General features: G+C 49.2%; 1 protein-coding gene and 1 long non-coding RNA gene across 3 annotated transcripts in view; one reads left to right on the forward strand and one right to left on the reverse strand.

Moving 5' to 3' along the window:
* LOC140398399 (integrin alpha-8-like) overlaps positions 1–26,711 on the reverse strand; it is a 223,488-nt gene that overhangs the window by 90,608 nt on the left and 106,169 nt on the right. For both annotated transcript variants that reach the window (XM_072487047.1, XM_072487046.1), the window contains 4 exons: positions 24,038–24,246; positions 22,410–22,601; positions 9,533–9,578; positions 9,161–9,268 (listed from right to left, as the gene is read on the reverse strand). In XM_072487047.1, the coding sequence (XP_072343148.1) occupies positions 9,161–9,268; positions 9,533–9,578; positions 22,410–22,601; positions 24,038–24,246 (555 nt within the window). The remainder of the gene's footprint in view (positions 1–9,160; positions 9,269–9,532; positions 9,579–22,409; positions 22,602–24,037; positions 24,247–26,711) is intronic.
* LOC140398400 (uncharacterized) lies at positions 15,117–23,897 on the forward strand. The gene is made up of 3 exons (XR_011937475.1): positions 15,117–15,297; positions 20,243–20,360; positions 23,366–23,897. It is a non-coding gene; the product is annotated as an uncharacterized lncRNA (long non-coding RNA).

Raw genomic sequence — 26,711 nt, forward strand, 5'->3', positions numbered from 1 at the left:
GAGTTCACTCTGATCCTCTGAGAGAGCAGCTACTGAAAATCAAGCATATGACCCTGCCAGTCGTGATTGAAACATGCACAGTGCATGAGCACGCCAAAAATCGCTATGCCCAGTACAAATCGGCTGAAAATGAGAAACCTGCCTCCCATGAGGCAGAGAGTGTGCAGACCATCTCCCGATGCAGCGCGTCAGCATTCATGAAAGTGGCCATTTTGTGCGCTTTTCCTGGGCCCCACGCATGCGCGATGCGAACGGGATAATGAAGCGGCTGACACCCGCACTGCGCATGAGCAGTGACACGCGGAGCGTCAGGACGCCGACGTCATGGCGTGCTCAAACTGCAGCAACGCCCACTTAAAGAAACACTTGCTGCAAGAGGCAGGCGATGTTTAAACTGCGGGAAGCCTGGACACTGTGCAGCCTTGTGCAGATCTGCAGCACGAATCAGGGGCCAGCACTCCCAATTCCGAAGACGGCGTGTTCAGAGTGTGCAACAACGATTAGAGGATTCTGATCCTGGCAGTATAACGGATCCAGAGGAAGAATGCCTGGACTCCGCCTACTGTGTGGGCATCATTACCAAATGTGAATATGCCACATCCAACTCATCACAAATTCAATCCATCCTCGCTGTGAATTCTGCGGACGAATGGCGTGCGGTGATGCAGGTCAACCACTGCTCCATCCAGTTTAAGCTGGACACAGGTGCTTCTGCCAACCTCCTCTCACAGGCAGATTTCAAACGCATCAAGAAGCCCCCCCAGCTTCCTGGGCTACAACGGAAATGCCATCACGGCACTGGGATCCTGCCATCTACTCATCTCCAACCGGAGCACCCATGCACGATTACATTTTGAAATTGTCAAGCCAGACAGGGCATCCCTACGTGGCGCGCATGCCTGCAAGCAGCTGAACCTCATGCAGTGGGTTTACGCAACGACATCCTCCACTGTGGATCTTCAGGCCGGCATTGACGACATCCTCGCTCAGTATCCGGATGTGTTCGACGGGATGGGCACGCTGCCATATCGATACAAGATCCTGCTATGACCCGATGCCAAGCCAGTGGTCCACGCACCACGCTGGGTCCCGGCTCTGCTGAGGGAGTGTCTGAAGGCACAGCTCAAGGATCTTCAGCAACAGGGCATCATTTCCAAGGTAACTGAACCGACTGACTGGGTCAGCTCGATGGTATGTGTTAGAAAGCCTTCGGAAGACCTGCACATCTGCATTGATCCCAAGGATTTCAATAAGAATATAATGCGTAAACACTACCCCATCCTGAAGCGGGAGGAACTCACCAGTGAGATGGCACATGCATGTTTTTTCACCAAGTTAGATGCGTCACATGGATTTTTGCAAATTCAGCTGGATGGGTCCAGCAGAAGGCTCTGCACCGTTAACACACCGTTTGGCAGATACTGCTATAATCGCATGCCGTTTGGCATTAACTCAGCATCGGAGATCTTCCATCGCATCATGGAGCAGATGATGGAGGGCATTGAAGGGGTTCGTGTGTGCATGGACGACATCATCATATGGTCCACGACCCCTGAAGAGCATGTTTCCCATCTCCAACGGGTATTCCACTGTGTCCATGCCAATGGCCTGATGCTGAACAGGTCCAAATGTTGCTTTGGCATGTCGACACTCAGGTTCCTCGGCGACCAGATCTCTCAGCAGGGCGTGCGCCCGGACACAGACAAGGTCAAGGCAATCAAAACCATGAAGGTCCCTGAAGACAAGAAGGCGGTGTTGCGCTTCCTGGGCATGGTCAATTTTCTGGACAAGTTCATCCCAAACCTGGCCTCATACACCACGGCCCTACGAAACCTGGTGAAAAAGTCCACTGCCTTTGAGTGGAAGGCAGCACATCAGGCAGAGTGGTTGGAGCTGAAAGCCAAGCTCACCACTGCACCCGTCTTGGCATTTTTCAACCCAGACAGGGAGATGAAGATCTCGACTGATGCGAGCCAGGATGGCATCGGTGCGGTGCTGCTTCAACGGGATGACACTTCATCCTGGGCACCGGTAGCCTGCGCATCGAGGGCCATGACACCCACCGAAACACGGTATGCGCAAATAGAGAAGGAATGCCTGGGTCTTCTCACTGGCATTCTCAAGTTTCACGACTATGTCTACGGCCTGCCGACATTCACTGTCGAGACGGATGATAGGCCTCTGGTCCACATTATCCACAAGGACCTGAACGACATGACGCCTCGGTTGCAGCGCATCCTCCTCAAACTCAGAAGGTACGACTTTGACTTAGTGTACACGCCTGGCAAGGAGCTCATCATCACTGATGCATTGTCCCGCTCCATCACATTGCCTAGTGAACCGTTGGAAATCATCCAGCAGATTGAATCACAGGTGCAGCTGTGTGCTAGCACCCTCCCGGCGTCTGATGAGAAGGTGGTTTGTATCCGCGAGTAGACAGCCAAAGACCCCCTCTTGTAGCATGTCATGCACCACCTTGCCAATGGCTGGCAGTAAGGGCAGTACCCTCAATTTTACAATGTAAAGGACGACCTGACAGTGATTGATGGTATCCTCCTCAAGCTGGACCAGATTGTCATTCCACTCAGTCTCCAGAGCTTGGTGCTCCGCCAAATCCATGAGGGACACCTGGGCGTCGAGAAGTGCAGACACAGAGCCAGGCAGGCTGTCTACTGGCCTGGTATTAGCCAGGACATCTCGAACACGGTCCTCAACTGTGCGACCTGTCAACGCTTCCAGCCAGCGCAGAGCAAGGAGACGCTCCAGCAGCATGAAATCGAGACCTCCCCGTGGTCCAAGGTTGGCATCGACCTCTTTCATGCGAATGGAGGTGACTACGTGTTGATTATTGACTATTTCTCCAATTACCCTGAAGTCGTGAAGCTCTCAGACCTCACATCTCGGACCATCATCAAGTCCTGTACGGAGATGTTCTCCAGGCATGGTATCCCACTCACTGTCATGAGTGACAATGGCCCGTGCTTCCACAGCCACGAGTGGTCTATGTTTGCCAAGTCGTACCATTTCAAACATGTCACTTCCAGCCCACACTATCCGCAGTCCAATGGGAAGGTTGAAAAAGGGGTGCACATTGTGAAACAGCTCATCTGCAAGGCCGCGGATTCTGCTTCTGACATCTACCTCACGCTGCAGGGCCACCCCACTGTCCACTGCCACCGATTTGCCCGTGTTATCCCCGGCAGATACTGTCAGGATCAAGATACTGGATGGTGGCTGGTCTGCTCCAGCTGTCGTTGTTCGACACGCTGCGCCCCACTTATATGTTGTACGTATGGCTGATGGTTCTGTTGTGCGACGAAACAGACGGGCACTGCGCAAAGTTGCCCGCCCGCAACCGCTTTCTTCTCCGTTTCCGTCCGTTGTTTTGCCACCTCCTGATACCTCGAACTACGAGGCCACCAGTCAGGCTTCCATCCCGCCTGTCAAGGCGCCGTCGTCCCCACCACCACCTCTCCGGCGGTCGACAAGGATCAGGCGCAAGCCCCAGACACTGGACTTATGAACATTTGTTTTGTTTGCTATGTTCTGTTTTCTCACATTAGACAGCTTCACATGTAAATACGTTCACATATGCCACCGCTTGTAAATATGTTAATATATGCCACCACATGTAAGTACGTTCCCATATGCCAACAAAACATTTTTAAAAAGGGGAGTTGTCATGATATGCAGACAATGATATACAGACAGGCACAGAGAACAGGACATGACCAATGAGCAGGCAGGACACTCAGCGGCGGTATCTCACTATAAAAGGCATGAGGCACTCACACTCCTCCTCTTTCCACTGATGAACATCTCCAGAGTGAGTCAGGGTGTATGTACAGTATCACACCTCCAGCACGTGGCTAAGAGCTAGTCCGGTTCAGTCAGACAGAGTAACCACACTTAGGTTAGCAGAGAGTCGAACTCATAGAGAACTGTGCTAACTGTGCTACTGGTTCAATAAATCAGATTGAACTAACTTCAAGGTCTGGAGTATCTTTTGGTTAAAGCTGCATCCAGTTGCAGCCTGTGTTATCCCAGAGTACATAACACGACAACAAAGATTTGTTTGACTGTGATATTATTGGGAAGCTGCCCGTCCGATATCACATGTGACTGGATAGCTCAATAACATCCACTGTCTCTGCTCAAAGAAGAGTACCTCTTGCCATGAAACAGAAGGTAGTCAACAAACTGGATAGAATGACAAAACTGGGTGTCATGGTCCCCATAGCCGAGTGTGGGTTTCTGTGATGGTAGCTACGGTAAAGAAAGATGGCACTGTCAGGATCTGCATCGACCCAGTTCACCTGAATAAAGCAGTTCTGAGACCCCACCAACCTAGGAAGATTGTTGAACAGGTCTTGGCTGACATTTCGAATGCTCAGGTTTTCAGTTTACTGGATTCAAAGTGCGGATTTTGGCAAAGCGCGCTGGATGAAGAATCTTCGAATGCACCAGTGAACGTCTAGTTCGTGACTAGTTAAGATTTATTAAATTACAATAACGTGGGAAGGAAAGCAATTCTAATACTACTAAACTGTGACCTGTTGATAATTATAATATGAGAGCTAATACAAATCCACGACAAATTCTCACCCAGACCCCCCCCCCCCCACCCCCCAATGAGGCTGCAAGATCATGTGATGTATCTCTACTGCCACCTGCTGGTTGGATGTCTGATATGTGAACGTACAGAATTGCTCAAGCATATCATTGCAAGGAGCACCCCAATGCTGCATTCAACAAACTCCAGGATCTGCTGTCAACCCCTCCGGTGCTACAATCCTCCGATGTCCGAGCACCTGTAGTCTTAGCAGCAGATGTCCCTCAGCATAGGCTTTGGTTTCGGAGCAATGTGCATCCAGAACGGCAGCCCTGCGGCTTTTGCATCATGCACTCTCACTAACATGGGGACTCATTAAGCCCAGATCGAGAAGGAACTCTTTGCCCTTATCTTCGCATGTCACAAAAATTCTATGATTCATCAATGGCCACCCTGCCAATGTTGACTCTGATCACTAGCTGCTCATCACCATCATTAAAAAGCCGCTCCGGGGTCCGGCTGTTATATCAGGCGCCGGTGGCAAATGTAAGAACCAACCGAGTCCGGTCAGAATACTTCAGTCTCTGTAGGGAGACAAGGCAGGGATGCCCGCTCTCCCCATTACTGTTTGCCCAGGCCATAGAGCCCTCAGCGATGGCCCTTAGTTCATCGAATGCCTGGCGGGGTATAGTGAGGGGGAAGTGGAGCACAGGGCCTCTCTCTATGTAGATGATTTGCTGCTCTGTGTCACAGACCCGGTGGGGGGGATGGCCGAAATCATGGAGGTGCTATGAGAATTTAGGCGATTTTCAGGCTGCAAGTTAAGTATGGGAAAGAGCAAGATGTTCATGATCCAGGCACGGGGCAGGAAAGGAGACTGAAGAAGTTACCTTTTAAAGTGGTTGAGAGGAGTTTTAGATATCTGGGGATTCAAGTGGCGAAGGACTGGGGGCAGCTTCACAAGTTAAATCTGGGCAAAGCGGTCGATCAAATGAAAAGGGGTTTCTGCAGATGGGACATGCGCCCGCTGACGCTGGCGGAGAGGGTCCAGATGGTGAAGATGACGGTCCTTCCGAGACTGCTCTTCTTTTTTCAATGTCTCCCGATTTTTGTCCCAAAGGCTTTTTTCAGGAAACTGAACGCGGCGATATCGGATTTTGTGTGGGCGGGTAAAACTCCGAGAGTAAAGAAGGCACTCCTGGAACGGGGTCGCGGAGATGGGGGCTTGGCCCTCCCGAGCTTTATTAACTATTACTGGGCGGCCAGCATATCGATGGTCAGGAAGTGGGTAGTGGTGGAGGGGTCGGTTTGGGAGCGAGTGGATGCAGCATCCTGCAAGGGTATGAGTTTGGAGGCTTTACTAACGCGCCTCTGCCGTTCTCGCCGGCTCGGTACTCTACAAGCCCTGTGGAGGTGGCAGCCCTGAGGGTGTGGGGGGGAATGGAGGCAGCATATGAGACTGGAGGGGGCGTCAGTGTGGTCACCGATCTGTGACAACCACCGGTTTGCCCCGAGGGGGGGGGGCTGGATGGGGGCTTTAAGAGATGGCAGCGGGCAGGGATTGAGAGATTTGGGGACCTATTCATCCAGGAGGGCTTTCCGACACTGGAGGCATTAGAGGAGGAGTTTGGGCTGCCGGGTGGGAACGGATTTCGGTATCTTCAGGTGCGGGACTTTGTACGGAGGCAGGTTCCAAGCTTTCCTCGCCTCCCCTGAGGGGACTACAGGATACAGTGTTGTCAAAAACTGGGGTTGGAGAGGGGCGGATTTCGGAGATATACAAGGAGTTGATGGAGTAGGAGGGGGCCTTGATCAGGAAGGTGAAGAGGAAGTGGGAAGAGGAGCTGGGAGGAGAGCTGGAGATCGAACTGTGGGAAAAAGCCTTGAAGAGAGTCAACTCATCCTCGTCATATGCCAAGCTTAGCTTGATCCAGTTCAAGGTGGTCCACAGGGTCCACATGACAGTAGCCTGGATGAGCAGGTTCTTTGAGGTGGTTGAGGACAGATGTGGGCGGTGTGGGGGTACCCCGGCGAACCATGTACATATGTTTTGGGCATGTCTGATATTGAGGGGATTCTGGCAGGGATTTGTGGACGATATGTCAGAGGTCCTGGAAGGAAGGGTAACTCCGAGTCCTGAACTGGCAACATTTGGGGTATTGGAAGAGCCAGGGGGAAGTGGGGGGGGGGGGGGGGGGGGAGGGGAGCGAGGGAGGCCGATGTCCTGGCCTTCTCCTCCCTAGTGGCCCGGAGCCACATTTTGCTGGGATCGAGGGACTCGGAGCCCCCGAAGTCAGGAGTGTGGGTCAGCGATATGGCAGGGTTTCTCAGTCTGGAGAAAAATCAAGTTTGCTTTGAGAGGATCAATTCAGGTGTTCGCCCGGAGTTGGCAACCGTTCTTCGATTTCTTCAAAGAAAATTGAACATCAGCAGTAAGGGGGGGAGGGGAAAGGGGGGGGGGGGGAGGGGAAATCAGGAGGCATGGCAATGTTAGATAAGGACAGGGAACTTAGTATACGGGTAATTAAGGGATAGGGCAGGGGTAGTAGGGGACATTGTTTACTGTTTTTTGTTTTTTAGGTGTTTTGTGTGTGTTGGCCCACGTGGTTCTTTAAGAAATGTTAATGTGTCAAACTGTGAAAATTACAAATGCTTCAATAAAATATTTTCTCAAAAGAAAAAGCCGCTCCGAATTCCGTCAACACACCTGCAGCGGATGCTGCACAAGCTCCAGTGCTACAACCTTTGTGTGATCTACAAGCGCAGTGAGGAGCTGCACCTCGCCAAAGCCTCCTCCAGGGCTTACTTACCCACCACTGAGCATGCAGATCGTGAGGAGGACATTGATATTATGACAATTCAAGTGCTGTCCTCCTGCAGAATTGAGGAACTCAAAGCTGCACTAGAAATCGATCACACGTACAGGCAGTTCCATGACATCATGGTGAAAGGGTGGCCGTGACGTCAACACTTCTCCATGAGCACCGTACGCTTCACACAATGAGAGAGTAGTTAACTGTGCAAGATGGACTGATACTGCTTGGCCAGAGGTGCATCATCCCCAGCTCTCTGCGGGAGTGGAAGGAGCAAATAGTAGGGCAAAGGAAACCATGCGCTGGGCCTCAATGGACGGTGGCATAGAGAGGGAAGTGTCCAGATGTGCACCACACAACACACTCAAACTTCATCAAAGCAAAGAACTGCTGCACCTCCATGAGGTGCCAGACCTTCCATGGTCACTCACCATGGCAAATATTATTGAGTGGAATGGGATACAACACCTGGTCCTTTTTGATTCATTCTCGGGGTCATATGAAGTTGAAGACGTGTCCGACATGAAGAGCACCACAGTAATTGGAAAGCTGAAAAGACACTTTGCTGCACATGACATTCCACAAAGGATAGTGACGACCAACACCCGGCAGTTTGTTGCCAGGGAGCGCCAAGGACTTTGCACACCCATGGGACTTTGAACATATTACAATCAGCCCCCTGTGCCCACAATCGAATGATTTGGTGGAGCAGGCATGACAACTCCGACTTCTACGCTGCACCACCTAGTCCGTGTAATCAGCCGCGAGAGGGTCAGCCCTCGTCAGCAGAGGAATGCTCTCCATTCGCACCAGAATCATGATCCCTATCGTCAAGGCCCTGTTGCAACCCAAGGTGGGAAATGAACATGAGGGAAACCCTCATGAAATGGCGACAACGAGTGAAAAGAAACTCTGACCGTAATGCCCGCAGACTCTGCGTTCTGGAGCGGGGCCAGGCAGACTGAATGCAAACCACACAAGACGATAACAGATTGGTAGTGGTCCACAACCATGCCCCCCAACCAGTTATGTGGTCGCATCAGATGGTGTCAGGAACCGGCGTCACCTGTTACGGTACTCGAGCCAGCACGGTCAACTGCTGCTGAGGCTGACAGACCGAGTCTACAATCAGTGTCCCCTGCAGCGGTGGAAATGAAGCCTTCTCCTGGTTCCAATGCAGGAAACCCTGAAGCTAGTGTGCAGACCCAGGCAAGCCTGCTGCCATCATCCACCACGTGGACATTAACCTGGGCGCTTCCCAAGCACAGCCAATTGGTGTAATTACACGCTCGGGACAGCTGAGCAGAGCAAACCCCAAGCACAAGGACTCTGTACTGACTTAGGTGTATATATGTGCCGTTCTTCTTAAAAGAGTGGCGAAGGAGTCCCCATGGTATTTGCACCAGGTTTTGTGGTCCAAGTTTGTGCAATTTAAATATTCAATGTTCAGTTACTACATTCAACATTGTTCTTTGCGAGTACAGATTGTCCCAACTGCAATGGGGAAGATGTAGAAAGTCAAGTGCCTATCACCGTGACCTGTACACAGGAAATGGTGTGTCGGTAGCACGGGAGTTTCCATCAGTGCGACTACCGGCCAAGCGGGTAAGAGCTGCTGAACATCTTATAGTAAACCATTTACGTTGTACGTAGTCCTTTGTCATCATTCCGACAAAATCCAGCAATGTTATGCTACCCTTTCAGGAACTGTCTCTGTCTACCATCTGCTGTGCTGATGGGATCAATGTATTTCCACTGACATTTTTCACCTGCAAATTTACTGGAAATGTCTTACCATGTCACCAAATCAGGAATCTGTGGTGATCTACATGTTGTTTGATTTGGATTCAGAGTGTCTGGTGTAAGTATGACATCAGCTTCTGCTGTTATGACCGGTCTTGCTCTGTTTAGAGAAAAGAGAGAAGTTGTCAGTGTAATACCGAGCACGATCTAATGGCCAGGCTGCGTCCGGCGCAGCAAACCCCAGTGGCGCGCGGGCAGGGCGGAAAGTCCAGCCCCAGTTATTCTTGGAATAAAATTCTCTTCAGGCACCATTCGATGAATGAATGAGACAAGGCCATGTAATGGAGAGGAACGACACTAATGATTTAGGAAGGTGGCAGATGATCAAGATGATCAAGCCGTGTTGCTGTTTGGTGGTCCTCACCTGTATAATAGAACTTTATCAGCATCGTGGGCACCAACAATCAAATCTGCAACAGAAATAAGAGCATACATTAAGATAATATTGATGGAGCAGCGAGGAAACTATTTTGTGGTCAGAAGTAGAGATGCTGTTTTTAGGCAGTGACCTTTCAGTGTCCCAAAGTGGACATGGTGTTGCTGTGAATTGCTCTGATATCGCAGTAACTTCCTCACATCGCTGCACATTCAATATTTCACAGCCATTCCCAATTAATTATCTTTAGTTCCAATTTCCTTCCCCACGTCTGCAACCAACCCCCCCAACAACTCCCACAAGTGTTGCCAACTTACTGGGGTACAGTTCCACTGGTTCTGCCAATGCAGTGGGCTTGAAGTGACTGGCATTGACAGTGTCAAGTTAATGCCAGTTGGTGACCCACTACGCTTGTGTAGTGGCTGCTGTGCAGATGCGAATCTCGACTGCAAGTATCAGCAGAGTATTGAACAATTCCTATTTTCACCTGATGGCCACACGCAGCCATTTGCCAGCCGGATTTGCTGGTTAACAATGATTAAAGGGAAGCAAGGCTGATTATTGTTCTCTCCTTCGTGCAGATGGCACGGAGGCCTTCTGGGATGTTTCAACTTCTGTCCCCAGCTGAGATCAGGTACGTCATCACAGAATGCAGGTCAATCCTGGGCCTTTGGGCAGCATGGTAGCACAGTGGTTAGCACAGTTGCTTCACAGCTCCGGGGTCCCAGGTTCGATTCCCGGCTTGGGTCACTGTCTGGCGGAGCCTGCACTTTCTCCCCGTGTCTGCGTGGGTTTCCTCCGGGTGCTCCGGTTTCCCCCCACAGTCCAAAGCTGCGCAGGATAGGTGGATTGGCCGTGTTAAATTGCCCTTAGTGTCCAAAAATGGTTAGACGGGGATAGGGTGGAGGTGTGGGGATAGGGTGGGTGTGTGGGGATAAGGTGGGTGTGTGGGGATAGGGTGGGTGTGTGGGGATAGGGTGGAGGTGTGGGGATAGGGTGGGTGTGTGGGGATAAGGTGGGTGCGTGGGGATAGGGTGGGTGCGTGGGGATAGGGTGGGTGTGTGGGGATAGGGTGGGTGCGTGTGGATAGGGTGGGTGCGTGGGGATAGGGTGGGTGCGTGGGGATAGGGTGGAGGCGTGGGGATAGGGTGGGTGTGTGGGGATAGGGTGGGTGTGTGGGGATAGGGTAAGTGTGTGGGGATGGGGTGGAGGTGTGGGGATGGGGTGGAGGTGTGGGGATGGGGTGGAGGTGTGGGGATGGGGTGCAGGGATGGAGGTGTGGGGATGGGGTGGAGGTGTGGGGATAGGGTGGGTGCGTGGGGATAGGGTGGGTGCGTGGGGATAGGGTGGGTGCGTGGGGATAGGGTGGGTGCGTGGCGATAGGGTGGGTGCGTGAGGATAGGGTGGGTGTGTGGGGATAGGGTGGGTGCGTGGGGATAGGGTGGGTGCGTGGGGATAGGGTGGGTGCGTGGGGATAGGGTGGGTGCGTGGGGATAGGGTGGGTGCGTGGGGATAGGGTGGGTGTGTGGGGATAGGGTGGGTGCGTGGGGATAGGGTGGGTGCGTGGGGATAGGGTGGGTGCGTGGGGATAGGGTGGAGGTGTGGGGATAGGGTGGGTGTGTGGGGATAGGGTGGGTGCGTGGGGATAGGGTGGGTGCGTGGGGATAGGGTGGGTGTGTGGGGATAGGGTGGGTGCGTGGGGATAGGGTGGAGGTGTGGGGATAGGGTGGGTGTGTGGGGATAGGGTGGGTGCGTGGGGATAGGGTGGGTGCATGGGGATAGGGTGGAGGAGTGAGGATAGGGTGGAGGTGTGGGGATAGGGTGGAGGTGTGAGGATAGGGTAGAGGTGTGGGGAGAGGGTGGGTGTGTGGACTGAGGTAGGGTACTCTTTCCAAGGGGCTGGTGCAGACTCAATGGGCCGAATGACCTCCTTCTGCTCTGTAAATTCTATGATTCTATTATTCTTTCCAGTCAGTGGGGTCGATTTCCAGCCCGCGACCACTGTCAGAGAGAACAGCGACACGGCGGAAAATCTAGAGAGAATTGGGAAACGGGATTCTCTGCAGATATTGGGTGGGATTCTCTGACCGCCCGCCGGGTCGGAGAATCCCCGGGGGGTGGCGAGAATTCCGCCCCGACGTCAGCTGCCATATTCTCTGGCGCCGTTTTAAGGGTGGGGGCGGGATTCACGCCACGCCGGTCAGGGGGCCATTGACAGCGGCCCCCTTCCGGCAATTCTCCGGGCCCCGATGTGCTGAGCAGCCGTCCGTTTTTGGCCAGTCCCGCCGGCGTGTATCACTCACCTCTGACACCGTCGGGACCTGGCAGGTAAGTCGGCGGGGGCAGTCCTCGGGGGCGCGGGGGGGGACCAGACCCCGGAGTGGGCCCCCGCGGTGACCTGGCCCGCAATCAGGGCCCAGTGATGTGCGGGCGGGCCTGTTCCGTGGGTTACATCTTCCTTCCGCTCCGGCCCCTGTAGGGCTCCGCCATGTCCGGCATGGAGAAGAGCCAAAATACGCCGGCCTGTCTCCGTATGCGCGAGATCACGCCGGCCCTTCAGTGCATCCGCGAACCCGCGCCGTCCCTTCGGCGCCAGCTGGAGCAGCGCCAACCCCTCCGCCGTCCACCTAGCCCCCAAAAGTGCGGAGAATTCAAATTCTGCACTTTCGGGGGTTGTTGACGCCTGAGTGGTTGGCGCCGGTTCTCCCGCCGGCGTGGGGACTTAGTCCCCAGAAGGGAGAATCCCGCTGGTTATGTTTCCTGATTTTCGCCATCCCGCGCCGGCGACGTCATGAGGTTCACGCCCTCAAAGGGCAGGAGCCTCATTTGAATGTGCAATGACAAATATTAATGTTATTAATGAGACCCCCCACCGCACAGTTATTCAAACCTCACCAACATGAAGTTTACAACAGCTTTTTAAATACAGGATTCAGTTATGGGGATCTCTCCAGTGTCAACCTGTGCCAGAGGCAATGCGATGGGCGGACCCTCATGGAAGCCCCATGGTCGGCGGGAGGTTGCCATTATTGTGTGATGGGGAGAGCGGGCAGTGAGGGGGGAACGCTACACAGCAGTTTTCAGTCAGAGCCTGATACTTTGAAAAATATATGGAGCGGGATTCTCCGGCCGCGTTGGCCCGGTAACCGAAGAATCCCGCCCGAGGTCAGTGGAGTTCTCCATTGCGGCGGGTGGGGCAGGAGAATCCAGCCCATGGTAAGATTCCACCCCATGTGCCTCAATATTGGACCACACTTTCGGGACAGATCCTTTTTAGTACAATAATAAGTAACTTGTTTCTGAGGGAAGGAAATATGCTGAATAAAAAGGTTTGTTAATGTCTTTTAGTCAGCTTATCCATTGTAATACTATTTATAATTTGCTCTCAGAAATATGGCTGATACTCACAAAACTGCATTCATTTTTATCCAGACTATGGGAGGTCCTACATCAGAGGGGTTGAAGGGACAGTATGTTGGGACAGACAATGGTGCACTGATGTGATCCATGTGCTAATCACTCAGTGGCCTAAGCTAATATTCTGGAGACATGAGTTCAAATCCCACCACGGCAGCAGTTGTTGGAATTTAAATTCAATTAATTAAAAGCAAAATCTGGAATTGAAAGCTGGTTGGTTATGTGACAAGTGAGTGTAATCAATTGTTCATAGAAGTTCAGAGAGTCTACAGCACGGAGACAGGCCCTTCCGCCCAAAGTGATCCATGCCAACCAAAAAGCCCATCTCAGCAGCGAAGTAAAAAACAATTAAATCTGGTTGACTAATGTTCTGCAAGAAAGAGAAATCCTCCATTCTCACTGGGTCTGACCTAAATGTGACCCAAGATCTACTGAATGGGGATGTCTCTAACTGCCCACTAAAATACTCAGCTCAAGGGAAATTAGGGATGGGCAACACATGCTTTTCTTACCAGCAATGCCCATATTACATGAGAAGAATGAATTAAAAAGGAGCATAGCATGGGACTAGGGTCGTGTTCAAATCAGGCTTGGTACAGATGGCGGCTTCTCTTATACCTGAAGGACATCAGTGAACCCACTGGGTCTTCACAACGACAGTCAGCCCATCAGTCATCGAACAAATTGAACTCCAGCTTGTAACCTGCCGTCAACTCACAACCTCTGTGTCATTGTCCCAGTATTACCGTGACCATCAAATTACTGCACTCTACTTTTGGGACAGTTAGTCCCATTGTCTGTGACAACGTAAAGCTAAAAAGTCCAGGAACTGAGGGTGCGATTCTCCACTCCCATGCCGGTTGGGAGAATCGCCTTGGGCCGCCAAAATTTCCAGGGCCGCCGGTCCGACGCCCTCCCGCGATTCTCCCAAGCGGCGGGAACGACCCAGTCGATTTTCGCGGGCCGCAGGCCGGGGATTCACCGGAGACACCCAAAATGGCAATTCTCCGGCACCCCAGCTATTCTGAGGCCCGGATGGGCCGAGCGGCCAGGCCAAAACGGTGGGTTCCCCCCGGCGCCGTCCACACCTGGTCGCTGCAGTCATGGGCGGTGCGTGAACGCTGGGGGGGGCGGCCTGTGGGGAGGGCGAGGGGGGATCCTGCACCGGGCTTCCACCTGGAGTGTGGGGTGGCCCGCGATCGGTGCCCACTGATCGTCGGGCCGTCCTCTCTGAAGGAGGACCTCCTTCCTTCCGCGGCCCCGCAAGATCCGTCCCCCATCTTCTTGCGGGGCGAATTTAGAGAGGACGACAACCACGATGACGCCCGTTATGCGGCGCGGCCGCGTCATCTATGCGGCGCCGCTTTTACGTGGGCGACAAGGCCTGGCGCGTGTAGATGACGCGGCCCCGATCCTGGCCCATTGTCAGGGCCTGAATCGGTCGGGACCGGGGCCGTTCTGCGCCGTCGTGAACCTCAACGGTATTCACGACGGTGCAGCCACTTCGGCGTGGGAGTGGAGAATCCCGCCCCGAAATTCTGAATCTTGCGCTCCCAGTAATGTTTCACTTTAATTTACATTCCAGTTCACTACACAGCTCAAAGGCTGAATGTGGGATGCATATATTTGCCTCCTGGCAAACACTTACTTTAATTCCTTTTGCTGAAAAATACAGACAGAATTTTCTACCAACCCATTTTAAGTCTTCTGCTTATACTTGCAAGAGGTTCGTATAAATTTCAAACAAATAGGCTGTCCACTGGAGGTCGCTCTCAGCTCATTCTGTGCTGTCCTATCCCGTTGGATATATCTCCACTGAAGCTGGATTCCTTCCTCCGCATCCCCCCCCCTCCAGCCCCAACTCCCTAACATCATTGCTTTGAACATGTTTAGCACAACTACTTATATGCTACCACAATCCTCAAAATTGTATCACGTTCGACCATCTGATTTAAAATAGAGTCCAAGGGCATGTTTAATCTACGCTGGTCAAATCGTTTCCCTGTAATTTACCGCAGCTATTTCTTTGCAAACCACATTTCCTCAGGTTAAATCTAATCTGAAAATGTTGAACAAGCTGAAAATGTATATTATGAACATTTATCTTCTGTTAATAACTTCTCCCTCTTGAATTAAATGTAGGTTCACCCTGCCACATGACCTTCAAAGGAACGCTACAAGAAGAGATGGCAAAATTGAGGACAACCGAATCAAGTCCTAACTCCCCGAACACCTTCCTCAACACAGAGTCATTTTATTCATTTTTATCTATCCCGCGTATGAAGATAACCTTCAAAAGGAGGCAGAAGCAGTGATTTTTCTGCCCGGCAGCTCTGGTTGGTCATTATTGGAACCCTGTGCCTCAGGGATATTTTACTCTCACTGCCTCCTCCACTTCTCCACTCACCCCCCCCCCCCCCCCCCCCCCCCCCACTGCCATGGTTCCCCTTCCAGAACTCACTGAAGGGAGGAATTATATTGGGAAGGCCATCATGAGAAATATTCTTTTGTGGAGGTTATATGCAGGGCTGTAAGCCAAACACTGGGTGGAGTTCTCCGCCACCCGCCGACAGTAGCGTGGTTCCCGATGTGGTGGTGAATGGAGCGTTGGGCTAAAAATGGGATCGGCGCCTGTTCCGATGCTCCAGTCCCCCACCGGCGGCAGCAGCGAGCTACACGCCCCATCCTGATGGGAGGAGATGCATCAGGGTTATAATATATAATAACTGGGTTATTTGAACCCATTTGTATCCGATTAACAGGCTGAAAGCGCAATTCTCCACGCCTCCGCGATGGTCTAGCCCTCTCAGCCAGGATTCACATGGCCTGAGTTGTGTAAGTATTTTCAAATATGGTCCTGACGTGGTGGACGACAAGGGGGTAAGTAATGTAGATCTTCCCAAAGTCTATCGGAGGGCCTCCTCCTCACCACAATGTCAATCCTGCCCATCCCACCAGCCAATACCCCACCATCAGATCCCCACTCAGACCCCCATATCAGAGACCCCCCTTTCAGACTTCATATCAGAAACCCCCATCAGAAACCACATCAGACACCCATATCAGAGACCACCGTCAGAGACTCTCCAGCAGATCCACCATCAGATCCCCATCAGAGTCCATATGGGAGACCCCTGTCAGTCCTCCATATCAAAGACCCCCCACCAGACTCCCTCATATCAGAGACTCCATATAAGGGACCCCCAAAACAGAGACCTCCCCAGAAGAGACCCACATATCAGAGACACCCATATCAGAGATCCCCATATCAAAGGCCCCCCATTTCAGAGACACCCATATCAGACACCCCCGTATCAGAGACCCCGATATCAGAGAACCTACATAAGAGACTCCCCATATCAGAGGCCCGCCATATCAGAGAGCCCCATGCATCAGAGACCTCCCCATAAGAATTCCCCACATCACAGACACTCCATATCAGATACCTCCCATATCAGAGACCCTAACTATAATTGACAGGTCCTAGTCACATCAAAAGCAATTAAGTGCTTCTGCTGACAAAAAGAGGAAGTGAAAACACTTAACCCCTAAATGTTTGTGAACGTTGTGGTTAGTTTCACAGCAGGGTATTTGAGAAGCATTCAAGCATGAAGATGGATGAAAATAAATAATCCAGGAAATGGTTATCTGAAAGCTATTACCCTGTCAAGTACAGCCCTCAAAGGATCTGAGGGCATTTAAAGTCTTTGATGTGCTTTGGCTTTCTATGAAATAACAGCTGCTGCTGTCTAGATTTCTGTCTGAGGCAGCAGGTGTAAGGAAGGGATAGGTAAGTGAAAATGCAATGATTTTTCACAATTTTTGCCTGGACTGCTTTTTTGATTCCAGGCAGGCAGGGGTGACTGATGGGGGGTGGGGTGTATCTGATCTGGGGGTGGTCTGTATCTGATATGGGGGAGTCTGTCTCTGATATGGGGGTCTCAGATATAGGGTCTCTTATGAGTGTCTCTTATGGGAATCTTTATGGGGGAGGTCTGATGGGGATCTCTGATATGGGGTGTGATGGGGGTTCTGTGTTGGGGATCTGATGAGGGATTGTGTTTCCCTCATGCATGCGTGCTGTTGAAGGGGGTGACTTATAATTCCTGTGGTAGTTGGGGGGAAGATGTTCCTACTTGCCAGCAGGGGGGGGCAGGATTTGTGTTGTGGGGGGCAGCCACTGGACCTTGATATCAGGCCGCCTTCTCAAAATGACGGCCCAATAGCGGGATTCTGAATGGAATCCTGTGTGCTCCCGCCATGCATAAATTAGCTTGCCAAGTGAGAGTGAATTGTTCCTGCACACTGCTCCCAGCACCAACACAGACCAGGAGTGATTCTACACCAGCAAGAGAGCTACCCCGCCACTGCAAAACACGTCCTGAGAATTTAGCCAGTATCTGGCATCATATGGGGAGGCGGTGGTGACTGTATTGTTCCTTGTGTTTGAATAATGCTCTCGGTCTTACAGTTGAAATAGATGCTTTACTGTGTGAGTTTGTTCTCTCTCCAGCGCTTATACTAACATTATATCTGAGCTGTCTGTCTGTGTCCTGCTCACCAGCTGCCGTTCCTGTGAAGAGTGCCTCTTGACTTCCTGTTTTGTCTGTTATATACATCTCTGGTGCTCCTTCTAGTGGTTACCTAGTTGTGGTGTATTTACATTAATTCCTTGTGTATATAGAGTGATGCATATCACTACATCCCCCCCTTTTTTCTTTTTACATATTTTCTGTACGTTGTTCAAGAGAATTATACAAAACATGTAGATAAATGATGATATCTATAAGTTGTGATGATATTGATGATTATACAAAGCCAATTAATATTTATGAGTCCAATCTTAATAAAAAGATTTATGAGTCCAACTTTATGAAATTATTCGGTTGAGTTATTTTTTTCTTCTTCTGTTGTTGACGTGGTGATGTTGATATTGTAATTTCTTTGTGAATGTTCTTGTTTTTACGTAACCAACAAGTCTTCACGAGGTGTTCGAATGGTCGAACCACTGATGTTGACTGACGTGGACGTTTTTTTGTGATGTGGTATCGATTTAGTGTGTCATCTGCCTTGAAAGCTGGTGTGCTTGTTTGTTCTGGAGCATATGTGAATTCGTGAGATTCATTGTCATGCCATGGTATGCTTGTACTCTTGTAATTGTTTTGGAGTGTGCTGTTGCATTGTCCTTCATGTGCAGAGTTGTACCATGTTGTACAGGCCGTTGATTCATTGTTGTTGTTTCTGTCATTTCTGTCTTGTTTTCGTTATTGTTCTTGTTGTTTTTGTCGTGCTTGTTGTTTTTATTGTTGTTTTTGTCCTACTTGTTGTTGCTGTTGTTGTCTTTTTTATGCTTCTTGTTGTTGTTTTTGTTGTTGTTCTTGTAGTTTTTGTTGTTGTGGTTGTAGTTTTTGTTGTTGTGCTTATTGTTGTTATTGTTGTTTCTGTTGTGCTTCTTGTGGTTTTTGTTGTTCTTGTTGCGCTCAATGACTGTTCCGTGTGGGAATTTGAGTCATTCTCAAAGTTATTGGTGTCAGTGTCCTTTATGGTATCTGATGTTTCATTGGGCGTTTCTTCTTGAGGATTGTGAGAATGATCTGATGTTGTGTTGATCTTGGTGACATCAGTCATTTGTAGTTGATTTGATTCCTCTTTCCTTCCTTGGTGCTCCTCTTCTGAAGTAATTTTGGTTGATCTGCTTCATCTGTGATTTCAATTGACGTGGTCTCACTGGACTCATGAGTAGCCCGACTCTGATTGTTGAGTGCTTCTGTACAGACGAGCTGAGATCCGTCAGTCTCGCTGTGATCCTGCACATCCTGTATGTCGATTATGATCACATTGTCACTGTTTTCACATACAGTGGGTAGACTTACATTGTCTTCTCTTTGTTGTTCACGTGAGTTTGGTAGACTTTCATAGTCTGCTTTTGGTTGCTCAGATAAGGTGGATAGACCTTCATGGTCTTGTTCATGCGTGGATTTCACTATGGAGTCTTTAGTTGCTTCCACTTTGGAGTCTGTGAACAAGCTCTCTGTGGAGGCCTGCGTCGCTCTCTCTGTGAGTCTTCCATCGCTCTCTGTGTGGAGTCGTGCAGTGTTCTCTCTGTGGAGTCGATCTGTGCTCTCTCAACGGAGTTGGTCAGTACTCGCTGTGTGCCGTCAGTTTCCTCTTGGGTATTTGACAGGTTGCTGTCATCCAATGTATCGATGATCTGCCATTGCATCGTGGTATTGGATTCATCTACCATGAGTAGTCGTGTTGAGCTTTTCAACCGTGTCGCTGATGCTATGATTAGCATATGCGGATAACTGAGCCATGTCTGAGTAGTATTTTTCGATAAATAAATCATCTTTTTTAGTTTTGGATTTGTCATTGTGCTCTTCACTTTGGGTGGTGCAAACTGCTTGTTCCAGGGTGCTGCGAATGTTATTTTCAACTGCTGGTAGAAGTTCAGGCAATCTTGTACCTTTTGAGGTTGAATTTTTTGTTTTGTGCCTTTAAGAGTCTTGTTCGTGATTTTCGGGCATTTCCCCTTTACGTGGGCGTGGTCTGAGTCTTATGGCGTCATGACGCTCCTGACGTAAAGCGTAGGAATCGTTTGCGCATGCGCAAATCGATTTTCCTTTACTGTGTGCTTTTCCGTAAACTGCGCATGCGGGGCTTGCGCATGCACAGATCCAACTTCGAACGCTGTTCGATCTTCGTCTGACTTCACATGCACGGCTTGTGCATGCGCAGGATGATTTGCATCTAAACCGGCTATTTTCAATTGCGCATGCACGGCTGCGGTTTTCCACGCATGCGCAGACCCAGATTTGCGTCTTTTGTTCTCCGGGCAGTTTAAAATGTGATGAGACGTCATTTTAACGTGGATTTCGGTGTTTTTTCTTGGTAAAAAGTTCATGTTATTTTTTCCTTTCGATCTGCACTTTTCATCGCGCTCTCCAGCGTTGAACCTTTTTGTTCTGATAATGATCGTTTGAGTTTTGCATCACTCATTCCCTGTGCAATTTGGTCTCCGAGCATTGAATGTCTTAAAGCAGCATTATTACTGGTGTTACAGTGATCTTCAAATTTTTTGAGTATTACTTCTAATTTTGTGTTGTCTTCACCTTTCAAGTATTTAAAGCCATTATAGATTTCTCTAGCTTCATGTCCTGCTTGGAGCAGTGCTATGTTTGTTTCTTCAGAGGCCGTTCACAAATCATTAGCTATGTTATATATTTTGAACATTTGTTTAAAACTTTTCCATCTATGACTTAAATTACCGATTGTTTTCAGCTTCGGTGGAGTTCCAACGAGTTTCATTGAATCAGCAAAGTCTCCCCACGTCGAATGTCCGGTACGAGTTTTCTTGTCATTTCGATCTTTCTGTGTCTGCATCTCGTGTAATCTTCTAGTAAGTGTTCTGAAATCACCTGGTACCATGTATTACTCCTTGTGTCTGAATACAGCTTGTAGTCTTATAGTTGAAGTAGATGCTTTATTATGTGAGTTTGTTCTCTCTCCACTGCTTATACTATACGTTATATCTGAGCTGCCTGTCTGTGTCCTGCTCACCAGCTGCCGTTCCTGTGAAGAGTGCCCCTTGACTTCCTGTTTTGTCTATTATATACATCTCTGGTGCTCCCTCTAGTGGGTACTTAGTTGTGGTGTATTTACATTAATCCCTTGTGTATATACAGTGATGCAATGCTCTGGGGACCCGGGTTCGAATCCCACCATGTCAGAAGGTGAAATTTCAATTAATAACAATTTGGAATTAAAAGTATAATTATGACCATGTCATAAAGGCAGGGATTCTCCAGGGCCGCTAATCAGTGGTGGAAATCGCAATGGATTAACGAATCGGAAGGGTGGGAAAAAATGTTTTTCACATTGGGCGTCAAACACGTTCCGAGTCTCCCGGCTCATCCCACCAACCCATACGAGGTTCCCACTGGCACTGATGACGTTCCCGCCCAGACCGGGTGGGAACATGAAAACGCCTCATTAACCCTGATTTAAATCTTATTATCGAGCAGGAGGCACAATGCACTTGCCTCCTGGGATGCTCAAACCTCCCAGCTGGGAGTCCTACTGGCATAAATTGGTGTAAGTCCTGAGAAGTGGAGACCTGGCAGCTTGCACTCCAAGGTGCAAGGGCAGTACTCAGACAGGGCACCTGCTCTTTCTAGGAAGCTCTTCAGAACAAAGAGACAGCCTCATCAAGAAGAAATATGGTTAGAAAGAACCACCGCTCAAAAGAGGTTGTAATTCAAAGTTAATGGACCCCTGCAGAGCTATATAAATAAACAATGGTGATCTTTCCTTTGAAACTGCCCGGACCTGTCAATCACGAGGCTTTAAAAAGGTCATGGCCCTTGAAATTGACTATAAACAATGCAGGTCAAAGCTTTTAGTCTTCTAGACATGCACAGAGTTTGAAAAATGAAATTCATTGTGAAAAAAACATTTCAAAGGTTTCAACCACATTAAAGGCAAGACTCTCACAAATCTTTCATTTTGACATGCTGGACGATGGTTTAAAGGATTTAAAGGCTGCAGATGGGGAGACCTGTCAAACGAGTCCCATCCCAAGAAAGACCCCCAACCTGAGCCCCTCCATCTCAGCCTCCCGATACCCACCACCCCTGAAGTTCCCTCCTCAGCACCCTGGAGGCAAGTGTAGGGAGAGTAATCATCCCCCTTCCATCTCTCAGAATGCAAAGTGCCAGGTTGGCTGCCAAGGTGCAGGGCCTGAAGGGTGGCTAGGATAGAGGGACTGGGGGAGGTGCCTGAAGGAGGGGTATTGATGAGGGGTGATTGAATGGGGTTGCTGAGGGGTGGGGGCCTTGCCAGCATTAAGGGGGGAGGCCTTGCCAGCGATTACAGGGGGTAACCTTGCCAGCTATTGGTGAGGGTCCTAGACAATGATTCGGGAGGGGGCTGCAATGGTATTCTGAGATCAGGGTCCCTCTCATATTCAGCACGAACCCCGATCCACATTTTAAAAAATGTTGATGTGCCATTGAATGGCACGCCAACTTTACTTTTGGCACCAGTGGGAGTCGGCCCTGATTCTTCACTGGCGGAAGCTCTGCAAACATGAGAATTGTAGCCAAAAACTCATCTGGTTCACTAATGCCTCTGGTCATGCCGACATGATCCACAGCAATGTAGTTGACTCTTAAATGGCCTTGCAAATTACTCAGTTCAAGGGCAATTAGGGACGGGCAACAAAAGTTGACCTTGCCAGAGGCACCCACATCTCATGAATGATTTAAATTTAAATTTCCCTTGAAAACTGAAATTGACTGATCTTGTCTATCTACCATATCCTTCCTCTAAACACTGTTCCGACTTGCGAGATGGATAAAATAGTGCTGTCATTTTCTTATTTTAGATATCTACATCCAGCGCACAGTGTCAAATGTAAGGAATATAATCAAAGCCATGGAGGCATCACCTGTGTAATTGTTTGCATCTATATCCTCCCCTCCCCTCAGTGAGAAGCCAAATCCCGCAGACACCACAACAGGTGCCCAGTTTCCCTTCAGCTCTTGATAGAATTTTGGATGGAGTCCATGAGCATGGCCAAAATAAATGAACACTCTTCCATTGCCATCTTCACCAGCATGTGGTGCTCCGATTGCGACATCTGGAGAGACATAAATGGTCCATTAACATGTAACTCAGATGTTGCCACAAAATATGCCAGAGGGTGGACATTAAAGAAATGAAAGTATAACGAGCCTCTAATTAATTTTTTAAAATGCCACTGGCTTCACCACGGTGGTGCTCATTATATGGCTCAAATCTAACTTATTTCCCATTCCTTGGTCCTCCAGCTACAACCCAGTCGTTCTAGCTTCTAATTCAGAACCAGACCTGTTCCCAGGATTGAGAGCCAGATCTGTTCCAAAAATTTGAACTTAGCCATGGTGCTGAAGTAAAAATTCATGTTCCCAGAGATGGCAGCTAGAGAAAGCCTGCAGTGTAAGAACATAAAATCATATCTTGCATTTGGCAATGGGCAGTCTTCACATCCTTGAGTCCTCATCAGGCTTCTGATGATCCCTTTGCTGCCCTTAGAGATTTTTGTCCTCCAGGGCCACTGTTATGATACCACCCTTGGCCAAACCCTCAGCAATTCCTCGTGCCATATCCCTGTACACCCATCCTATCCATATGTTTGTTGGGATACCTTTTGAACGCCATGAATGTATCTGCTTCCACAACCTCCCCAGGCACTCACCACCCTCTGAGTAAAAACCTGCTTCACACATACACCTCTAAACTTTGCCCCACGGACTTTAAACCTATATCCCCTAGCGATATTAAAACTAGGATCTTCCTAATTTTTAAGGCTCAATTATATCCGAGAGATGAACTTAACCAATAAAGATGTCTCTGGTTTTTAAGGCCTGGATTCTCCGTTGCAAGTCTGCTAGGAAGTACGGAGATTTTGGCGTGCCGTTCGCTGGTGGCAGGATTCTCTGTTCTCTCCGCTTGTCAATGGGAATTCCCATTGAAGCCACCCCACGCCGTCGGGAAACGCAGGGGCAAGGGTTCGCCGCCAGAGAATGACCGGAGAATTCCATCCCAAAGTTATGATTAATGCCCTCTTTAAAATAACAAAGGAGTGTTTATGAAATGCATTAGATGTTTATACAGTTAGTAATTGGGAGGTCTTGTGGCACCCTGCCTCTGCGTCAGAAGTTCTGGGTTCATGTTCCACCTCAGGTCTTGGCGGCCAAGGAAGTTGCGTTCTTAATGCACCAAGCAGGTTGAGTTTCCTGCCAATGGCAGGCAGTAAAAGAGAACCCGAGTGAGCCATGTGATGGAAAGAATCTTGGATCCTCTAACATCACCATCTACACTACAATGTGTACGTTGCCGCAGCAACTCGGACTCCCTGTGTGAACTGTAACAGATAGTTAATGATTTTGGTCTTTTATATCTTATATTAAATGTATGAGTTTTGCTTTGATCTCAAGAGTGAAAATATTACACAATTCACACTTCCATCCATGCTGGGAATGTCAATCTTGTAACATTAACCAAACGCTGCACAATATCCTGTTAGTTCATTACCCTTGTATCCATCATAATCAAGGTCCCCAAGGGTGGCTATGGCACTGCCAAATCGACCAAACTTGTCTGTTCCTGTAAAAATCTGTGTCGGCTGTTTGAAGGGTGCACCCGTCTCTTGTAGGTAAACATAAACCTGCCCAAACTCATGTCGTTTTCCATCCGGTCCGGGGCTGATAAAGAGAGGTGCCCCGACTAAAATATCATCTTTCCTACACAGCAAAAGACAGAAGGGACATTTTAATACTGACAACTTATTCATTAATTATAGACAAGCAATAAATTAAACTGAATTATTAACATGATTTCTGAAAGCACTAGATTAGCACTGGGGCGGCATAGTAGCACAGTGGTTAGCACTGTTGTTTCGCAGCGCCAGGGACCCAGGTTTGATTCTCTGTTTGAGTCACTGTCTGTGCTGTCTCTGCCCGTGTTTGCGTGGGTTTCCTTCGGGTGCTCCGGTTTCCTCCCACAGTCCAAAGATGAGTGGGTTAGGTGGATTGTTATGCTACATTGCCCAATAGTGTCCAGATGTTAGGTGGGGTTGCTGGGTTACGGGGATAGGGTGGATGTGTCGGCTTAGGTAAGATGCTCGTTCAGGGGCTGGTGCAGACTCGATGGGACGAATGGCCTCCTCCTGCACTGTAAATTCTATGATTCTATATGGATAGTTAAAAATGAGTATAGTTCAATCGGTAAAAATGTTCTCTGGAATGACTTTCTTTATTTTATGCTCCCCTCATAAAAAAGGATGGTGGGGGACAGTTTTATAACATAATGGGATACAGCGCCATGGTATGGTTTCCTGACGTTTGAGAAAACGTGACCCTCTCACCTTACTGTTTCTGCCGGGTCTGGTAGTCAAAAGACATAACATTCCTGGGGGACACTGTCAGGGGAATGCTGCCGTCTTCTTCCCACACCGGGAAATGTCAAACAAATGCCGTGGGGGCCCTGTAAAAGACCCAAAAGTCCGTTCCAAGCGGGAGCTGCCGAATATGCGACCTAGCTCTGCATAGCCGCACCCGGAAGTCGACCCTCTCACCTTAAACAGTATCTGAGAAATGGGAGTTGTTCGGTAAAAGGCTAAAGGTTTAATTGCTACACCCAATAATGCTCATATTATTTGGAGTTCACATCGCATTTTAATACTTGGTAGAATATAGAAATTATTACTATAATCTTTGAAATACTACCGTCAATTGTTTCTTGTGAACCGAGGAACCAGTGGAATACTAAAAGACAATCAACCACTAGCCTAAACAACACCACCAGGAATTAAATATCAGAAGATATGTTTAGACAAAAAGTCAACCCTTGCTATCGGTAAAGTAACCCAGTACTTAAAGCACTGGACTGGCAAAGTACAGGCCATAAATTCATATCTCACAATGACAAGTTATGAAATTGCATTCATAATAGGGCTGATAATTTATGGGCTGGCAACAGAAAATATCATGAAAATCTGCCAGTTTTATTTTGTAAAGTCAACTGGTTCATTAATGTCCGACTGGGAAGCGAACCGCACAGCCCTGCCTCATTTGGACTGTACATGACACTGCACTGCAGGGCAGGACTTTCCACTGTGGCCTCTGCACCCAAGTTGAAACAAGGTTCAGAAACCTGTGCTGGTGTGGGAAACATTTGATTTTCACTGGAAAGGGGAATTAATGGCCATAGGGCGGGTTGACGGTCAATAAAGGATGCAGAGGGAAGGTGGGGGCGGGGGGGGGGGGGGGGGGGGGGTCCCAAAGCTGTATGGCCAATTGAAGGCCTTGCAGCTTGAATGGAGCAACAACCTGAAATGGAAGGTAACTAAAGGAGACAGTGCTTCAAAATGGAGGTTTCCTCCTCTCCAACTGAAACAAAATGTAAATTAAAAAATAGAACTGCAGCTAGTCCATCAATGTTGAGGGGAAGCCCCCTCCACAGGTGTGATGAACGGTTACTGTACCCTTAACACTATGTAGGTGATGCCCCTTTAAGACCGGGTTTGGAACCCTGGGGGAATCCGCCTCTGGCTCCGCCCACCAGGGAGCCGAATATAAGGTGACGCCCTGTAGGTGGCACTCAGTAAGCACACGTCTCGGTCACTGACTAGTTCTCTGCTTATCAAAGCCTTAATTTACCATTCTACAGTTTTGTGTCGTTATTGAGGATACTACAACAGGGCAGTTTGTGAATCCAGGAAGGCCTACTGACTCCTGGCTGTAAAGCCATCTCCAAGGAAAAAAACTGCCCCCACCTCTTCTTGTAACCTGGACGCCAAATGGAAAATGCCCATTGGTCTCTTTTAGTTGGCCTTAAATGATATTAAAGAATTGAGTTGGCTACCTGCTGTGTGCACGCTGATAGACCTGTTGTCTCCATAAATTCTGAGAAAATGGTCTGGGGCAGAATCGAGCCAGGAAACCAGCAGGTCGGATGGCGGAGATATATTTAGAACATGCTTGCTTGTCCCAGCTGTGGTTCAAAATCCTGCCCCTGGTGCCAAAGGAATGAATTGTGGGGGGAGGGGGGTGGGCGGAGTTGAAAAACACTTGGACTTGTCAACCTTGAAAGCTTTAAAAAAAAATTTAGAGTAGCCAATTCATTTTTTCCAATTAAGTGGCAATTTAGTCTGGCCAATCCACCTACCCTGCACATCTTTGGGTTGTGGGGGCAAAACTCACGCAAA

This window comes from Scyliorhinus torazame, chromosome 21, assembly GCF_047496885.1.
Source record: "Scyliorhinus torazame isolate Kashiwa2021f chromosome 21, sScyTor2.1, whole genome shotgun sequence".
NCBI lineage: Eukaryota > Metazoa > Chordata > Chondrichthyes > Carcharhiniformes > Scyliorhinidae > Scyliorhinus > Scyliorhinus torazame.